At 39.3% G+C, this 8,133-nt stretch overlaps 1 protein-coding gene across 1 annotated transcript; it reads right to left on the minus strand.

Moving 5' to 3' along the window:
- Nucleotides 1-1,211: 1,211 nt before the first annotated feature.
- Nucleotides 1,212-3,035, minus strand: LOC103520362 (craniofacial development protein 2-like). Its single transcript, XM_008485449.1, has one exon. It carries the CDS (start codon nt 3,033-3,035, stop codon nt 1,212-1,214), a length of 1,824 nt encoding a protein of 607 aa, XP_008483671.1.
- Between the last annotated feature and the right edge of the window lie 5,098 nt (nt 3,036-8,133).

Raw genomic sequence — 8,133 nt, forward strand, 5'->3', positions numbered from 1 at the left:
TCAAACCATTTAAATGGGAAAAAGAGACTTCCTGAATATTCGTCCTTCTATCTTTCCCTGTTCATAGTTCGTGGGCGACTTGTCTCTCGGATCATGTTCTGGAAATATTCCCCCTTCTATGAATGTAAAGCACATTTCAGGTCCTCCAGGAGTAATAAAACAAACCCAAGGTATGGTTTGTAACGTTCCGCCTGCGGTATTTCAGCAGACATGCAAAGAGCACACACAAGATTCACGTTAAGTAAATAAACGATGGGAAGATTTTCGTTTCGTGCCACTTCATTAGGGCTTCTGTTATTCCAGTGCAAATAGATGGTGTGTATATCTGATGCTGGAACTGAAGCTGCGGGCTTCAGACTCGGTTATGTTAACTGTGCGTGCATGATTGTGCCATTTAAACTGGTTATTAACATGGCAGGTTATACTCATGCATTATTTCTATCAAGATCTACGCAGGGAATTTGAAGCAGAATCAACGCTTACTTCGTCGTTATTGGATACCGACTGACGAAAGTTTGAAAGAAGACAACTGCTTTTCTTACTTTGAGTGAGAGGGAATTGGCTAGAAAATGCAGTCATCGTGGACGAAGGAGTTCTACAAATTATGCACGCAGGAAGACCCAGCTTCAATTTTACTGCGAAGGCAGCGTAGTTGCGCCAATTGGTCGCCCAATTTGGTGTTATCACTTTGCCAACTTGATTGAGGACTCTCTTTTTGAACCTTGGTGTCGCTGCATTTAATGCTTTTGTCGCTTTATTCATGATGGCTTGAATATAAAGAAGGAAGAGTAGCGGAGCTATCAACACAGCCTGTTTTACCCCGGTCTTGACCTCAAAAGGCTCAGAATAGTCACCGTCGACGAGAACTGAAGAGGTGGTGCTACGGTGTAGAAGTTTCAAAATGGATAGCAAGTTTGGGGGACAGTTTATGTGTTCTAGGGATCTTGAAGAGGGGCTTCTCTGTTTGACAGAATCGAACGCCTTAAGAAATGTCTACGAACCGCAATGCAGAGATGGGAGTTTTGTTCGAGTGTTTTCTCGACAAGAAGTTGCCTCTGCAGCGAAGATCATATCTACCGGTTGGAATGATTTCCACGAAAACCGGCATTGGGTGTTCATCAATAAACTGTTCAATAAAGGGGAGGAGACGATTGTAGATAATTCTTGAGAGAAGTTTTCCAGTTACAGAGAGAAGTGATATACCTCTATAGTTATTCACACTTCCGTTTACTCCCTTTCTTGTGTATTGGGACAACCGTTGCACATTTCCAGTCTTTAGGGATGGTTTTTTCCGTCCAGATTTTGTCAAAGAGTGAATGCAATATATTGATTGTCACGTTTCCTCCTCCTTTCATAAGCTCGGCCGTGATGAGATCTTCTCCAGGGGCTTTGTTGTTCTTGAGCTGACCAAGTGCTTTTGAGATCTCTAATTGGGATGGAGGATCATCATTTGGTAGAAGATCATTGGTAGCGTTTAGTTTGATCTCAAGGTTATCAAAGTCTATTTGAGCTTCTTGATTCAACAGATTCTCGAAGTGATCTTTCCACCTGGCAAGCTGTTCATTTTTTTTCTTCAGGCTTACTCCTTGTTTATCTTCTATGATGTTGAGGGATTTTTTAGTTGGACCAACTACCTCTTTGATTGATCGATAAAGGTTAAAAGAATCGTTCACATTCATGTAAGCTTGCAATTCTTCAGTTTTTTTGATCCACCATTTTTCTTTGATATGCCTCACTTCCTTTTGGCATTTTTTCCGAGCTGACACATATTTCTTCCTTTGGTTTGGATGTGGGTTCGCCAGGAATTTGTTGAATTCATCCCTCTTCTTTTTTAATGCCTCTTCAATGAGTTCATCAGACTCATCGAACCAATCTGCTTTCCTATGTTTTTTGTTACCAAGGGTATCAGAGGCAGCATTCTGTGTTGCGTGTTTGAAGCGATCCCAGATTGACTCGACTGTCTCTGTTTCTCCTTGAACGGTGTAGTATTTGGATGTTATCTGCGACTGAAAACTGTTTTTAGTTTCTTCTGTTTTAAGCTTCTTGGTATCAAAAGACTTGAGTGTCACTTTGTTTTGGGGGTGGAATTTTCTCAGTTGGATTTTCATCGAAGCTCTTACAAGGTGATGGTCAGTTTCGCATTGTGCCCCTCTCATTGATCTGCATCTCAGGACATTTGTATTATCTCTGGCACGTACTATAATATGATCTATTTGATGCCACTGTTTTGTTCTTGGGTGCTGCCAGGTTGTTTTATATTTATCCTTTTGTTGGAACCATGTGTTAGTAATGTGTAGGTTTAGTTGTGAGCAAAAATTAATTAGACGCAGTCCATTTTCATTTCTCAAGCCTGTACCATGGGGGCCAAGGGCGTCTTCCATTAAATTTTGACGTTTACCAACTCGTGCATTGAAGTCACCGGCTAAGATCACTCCATGCTTTTTCGGTATCTTATCTACAATCTGGTTGAGTTCTTGATAGAAAGAATCGATTAAGTGGACGTCAGTGTTGAGGGTAGGAGCGTAGCAAGCTATGAAGGTAGTTTCAGTATTTTGACTTAGTAATTGTACGCTCATAATACGATCACTATAACAGCATGGTTCGGATACAATACCTTTCTTCAATAGTTCTGTGCGAACGCATATCGCAACCCCGTAGTGATTATCACCGTCATCTTCACACCCAGACCATAGGTAAGTGTACCCTGAGTTTTTCTCTTCAAGCTGTCCACTGTTTTTTAGGTGTGTCTCTTGTAGAGCTGCTATGTCTATTTTATAGCGCTTCAGTTCTCTCGATATAACGGCTGTTCTTCTAGGTGTGTTTGTCGTGGAGGTGTGCTTTGGATCTAAAAGCGTTTTGACATTCCATGTTGCAATGGTTAGTCTATTATTTGATTTTTTTGGTGATGTGTTGTTTTCACTGTTTACGAACGTTGGTATGCCTCCCCCAGAATCCATGAGGCGGACGGAATCTGTTGAATCCGTGTGAGATTGGCTCACCTGGGGTAATAAATCCGTATGTTTTGTACTCAACATTTTAAAACAGTTAGAGGGGGTTTTTTGTGTAAAGGTAAGGTTCAAAGCTGTTATGCAATGACTTGTTTTAAGTGGTCCAAGCTTGCTACCAGTCACACTGACAATCCTTTCCATTCGTTAGAGCTCAGTAGCAGGCTAAGTGAGTTCGTAATGGTGGATCCGGTTTATCTTCGGAGTTGCCTTCTCCTAGCAGATAGCCTCGAAAGCAGCCGCCCATTGTGAGACCAGACGCTGACCCGGTAGCCGCCCATTCAGGGTGCAGACGCTTCGGGGTTTTTGAATTTCGCAGTTTCGGAACCATTCAGGCTGCTGCAGCCGTGCTTCCGAATCCTCTGCATCACACCGTACCAAAGACCATCTTCTCCGCCGTGATGAGATACTGTCGAGACTGCTGCCTCTCAGACAGGAATGTTTATCGACTTCCCAGTCTAGATCCGTGATGTTTTGTATGAATAACAGGGTCACCTCGAGAAGGATGTGGCTCTTGAGACCCATTATTTAACCAATGGCTTGTGAGGACCAGTCAACAGTCAACCTGTTGAAAGGTACTACATCTCCAAATACCATTTCCGACCCCAGTACATACATACATACATACCTACAGACAATGGGCTAAAAATCACTTTTTTGACATCAGGGGATCCCAAAACGGATATTTCCACCCATTTCCCAACTTTGAAAATTTGGACCGATTGCAATACTTTCATTACTAGTATAGCTCGCTATACTGTAGTAATAGAAAGTAACAAGCTGGGTCCGTCCCTCCGGGAATTTTTTAGCCCGTAGTTTATTCGATCGTGGTTAAAGAAATACCTACGAGTATGTACCTACCTAATTTGTTTAATATTCAGTTTATTATTATGATACTTTATTTCTCATATAATATGGTACATAATAATAATAATAATAATATGGCCCCAGAATCACCCAATTTTGGGCAAGGGCATTTATTTACAGTAAACTGCAAAAGATACAAAATTTGTTTTGGTCAGTCAGCTAATATAAAGTAATAATTAATAATAATTGTTCTAATAGCTAAAATCGATAAATTGAAATAAGTAAATGAATTGGATAATTGAAATTACAATTAAATTGAGTTCTACAATTATTTTCTAAGTAGGTATGTAAATAAATTAAAGTTGTCCTTTACGATAGTAAGTAGGTACCTAATATTTAAACCTTATACCCAAGTTCTGAGTTAGTAATTCTCACAAGAGCTGTTTCTCTCTAGGAAGGCTGGCAAATCACGCTTCTGGCGTAGTCCGTCAACCATCCCATTGGATTAACAGCTCTTGTTAGTTTACTCTACTTACGTCTCCCATTCCTTTTATACCTAATTACTTGCATCCTATAATGTTTTCACCACTTCCTCCCATTTCTCCCTATTTCTTCCTAATGTCTGCCAGGTTGCTCCAACATGTTTCTTGAATTCGTCATACCATCTCGTCTTCTGTCTTCCTCTCTTTCTCTTGTTTGCTCTGGGTATCCACTCGGTTGTTTTCTTTGCCCATCTACTGTTTTGCATCCTTGTTACGTGTCCTGCCCATCTCCATTTCAGTACTTTGGCTTCTTTGCTGAGATCTTCCATTTTCATCATTTCACCGATTCTTCTGTTGCTGATTTTGTCCATTCTCTTGATATTCAGGATACTTCTCATCATCTGGTATTGCGTCACATCAAGTTTATTGTAGAGTTTTTTCGTCAGGGCCCATGTTTGACATCCATATAATATCGCCGAGAAAATGCACATCTTCAATGCTTTTGCTTTCGTTCCTCTCTTGACTTTCATACTTTTAAAGATCTTCTTCATTGCCCAATATTTGTTCCAGCCTATTTTTATTCTCCTTTCAACTTCCTTGTTTGTTACATTTTCGTGTGATATTAGTTGTCCAAGGTAAATAGTTTCTTGAGTTCTCTTTATTTCTACTCCGTTGATTTCAATTCCTGTTATTTCTTCTTTTGTTAGTATATTTGTTTTTGCCATATTGATATCAAGTCCGTGCTTTTTACTTTCTTCTCTCAATTCTATCATCATGGTTCTCAGTTCATCAAGGTCTTTCCCAATGAGAATCACATCATCTGCAAACCTCATATTTGTTAAGTTTTCCCCGTTGATTGTTACACCTTTCCCTTCCCAGTTGATGTTGCTGAATATGAGCTCCAGGACCGTGTTGAAAAGCTCAGCTGAAAGCGGGCAGCCTTGTTTCGTACCACGTCTGATATCAAACTCTCTTCCGGTTCTATCAAGCGCTACATACGCTTTACTTTTGTACAACTCCTTGAGTGTTTGGATGTAGATGTTGTCAACTTGTATTTTCTTCAGTGCTTCCCATATGCTAGCTTGATAGATGCTGTCGAATGCCTTAACATAGTCTACTACTGATATTGATAATTTTACTTGGTACTCACTGTAATAAGCTGTGACACCAACACTCATAGGGGACGATTTTGAAATTGTCTTACAACTTCTTCTATGTTAGTTAATCATAAATGGATACTAATACTTTCAAAAGTTGTAGTTTGCAATCTTTCGTTTTTTGCCTGTTTACGACCCTTTTCATTTGTTGAAGGTAAAGTTGGTAATGGATGTGTTCATTTAAATCTTTTTAGGTTTTTCGAATCTAGAAGCCGTAAGGGCGCCCAAACCTGTCAAGTCTCTCCCCCTCATCTAAGGCTTTGTTCCGTGCTATTATAGAGGAAAAGGGGCGACCTAGGGTTTCCCTTGTTTATTAAACCGGTTACCATTCAAACAATACTGAGTAAAGGACTAAAATGGGAAAGGGGTTTTTTAGCTGGTTTTTATTAGACCCATGTTCTATTGATATTATTGAAATGTTGCTCGCCCTGCATTTGTCGCTGCAGTGCTTTCGAGTTCACCAGGATTATGGATTCAGGTAGCAAACAGGAATTGTGAGAACATTCCTATAATATTAAACTTCTCTGTAGTGCTCAGTTTCGACGCTTTAGTGTAACCCGTGCAAAGAATTATTTTAGTTTATATAGGATGGCATGTATGACATTATTTATGGCTACCTGGAACTTCGAAGATTTCAAATAGTAGAACGTTCGAATCTCATTCGAAAGCAGAGTTTCTTACACACATATAATTCACCTTTTAGCCTCTGGCCCTTTAGCGTACTGGCTGTTTCTAGAATTAACCACCTTGTCGTCACTCTCTCCTTACCATTGGGCCGCGCGCCGCGAGACATTCGATTTCTTGGTTGTACGCAACTTTAAACTGGAGTGGCTGACTGTTTGTCTATAATGTTATAGTCGGATTGGTCACGATCGTTTTACTTGTCCATTCTGTCCTATACTATCGCTCAGCTGTCATTGCTGTCTAGCTTCCTAACTTCGGCTTGTCCGGTCTATAACATTGACCATGTGTTTGATCGCGTTTTTTGTCAGTTTGAGTAGCTGTAACGAGTAGTCTGACCGTCTGGTGTTGTAGGAACTTATTTATCCAACTTTCTACTTGACTTGTCGATCTATAACTAACAGTGCGTTCGCTTCTCTCTTCCACTGTTCCTATCTTCTTTCGGTTATACAGCTCCTAGCTTATAGGATTAGACAAGTCCTTGTTTTAGGATGGTCCGCCACTTAGCTCTGGGCGTTTATAGATCCGAGAATGTTACGTCTGCGAGGATGAAAGCTTGATTGTCCTGACCGTCTTCTAAGAAGAGCTTGTAATTATAAGGTGTATTTCTTTGTGACTTGTAACTGGTCTTAGTATCCATAATTTTTCTTATATGTTTGCTGGTTACAGAGATTCCATTCTTTACTCTCCCTACCGTTTCTCTTAGACATTTGATACACTTAGTGTTTTCTTTGTTCAGATTCGTTGTTACGAAATTACTGAATTATCATTAAGGGTTCCTAACTTCTATAGGGTTGTCAATATAGTACCCGTTGTTACTTCTTTTACTTGGACTCCCTCTTAGCCTTCAAACCGCGTTCACCTTTTAAGTGTCATAAAAGATTACTTTTCTTTCAGTCTTAGTGGCTGCATGATACAAAGCATCCTTACTTTGTTGACGTTGTAATCTCTTACCACAGACAACAGTATCGTCGGGTACGGGCATCATTGCTGAAGTATGTCTTACTAGCTTTTCTATGTGTTCTGCTTTTTCAATCTTCACTTTTGTTAACTTACCAGTGAACTTGTAGATGGATATGGACGTAGTGATTACCCTGAATTTGTCTTTTAGTTAAATCCTATGTTATGTCCTTTGCATGTTACTTCTTTAGCTTCTTTCAAATTTTCTTTCGGCACTTTTCTCTTTTGCTTCTTTGTTAGTCTTTCCTCTTTTCTAGTGTTTATAGTTAGACTCTCTTATTTTCTGTTAATAAGTTGGACTTTCTTTTACTAGTTTTAATGATAACTTTGTTGCCTATTTTCACTTTAACATCTAGTTGATCAATCAAATGTCTTTTAACGTCCTGTATGCTCTATGATACTTTATAAGAGTATGATTATACCTATTGAGTCCTGCGTGACATGTTCCTTCTCTTAATTTCTCTTAGTCCATCCATCTCATATAAGTAGTTCGTACTTGTTCTGTCTACGATGTTTACTCTGTATCTACATTACTCCATCCATGTTCATTAAAATACGAAAGAGTGGTCTTCTTGGTTTGTAGTTACCTTTCTTTGTCCTAAATGCTTATATCTTACCCTATCTGAAGTTACTGTTGTGAACATGTTACCTTTACGTCTTTATCTCTTTCGGTACCCCTTAATTCTTTCTTTCCGTCGTCCTCTACTACTATGTTTACTCAACTATTATATACCATTTCTCTCCATAGTAGGGTTTTGATTGGTTTTATAAGTTGCCTATATAACATACTCACGCTTTATATGTTGTTACTCCTTTAAAGTTTTTATTAAAATTAAAAGTTCTTTCCTAGGGCCTTCTGTAAAGTTTGATGGCGGGTTAATCGAACAGTAGTTTGTTAGATATTCCACAAACATTTCTATTATGTCGTTTCTGACTCCTCTTTTAACTTCTTGTAGTTGGTGGTCTTGTTCGACCTAAGTCTTTTAGTATAGTTGGTACCTATTGGACGTTTGGTAATTAGTTGATGATCTCTTTTCGTTG

Source organism: Diaphorina citri, unplaced genomic scaffold (genome assembly GCF_000475195.1).
Source record: "Diaphorina citri unplaced genomic scaffold, Diaci psyllid genome assembly version 1.1 scaffold3531, whole genome shotgun sequence".
Classification (NCBI taxonomy): domain Eukaryota; kingdom Metazoa; phylum Arthropoda; class Insecta; order Hemiptera; family Psyllidae; genus Diaphorina; species Diaphorina citri.

Coding starts and splice junctions, on each gene's coding strand:
- LOC103520362 (XM_008485449.1), bottom strand. CDS start 3,035: ATGTTGAGTACAAAACATACGGATTTATTACCCCAGGTGAGCCAATCT.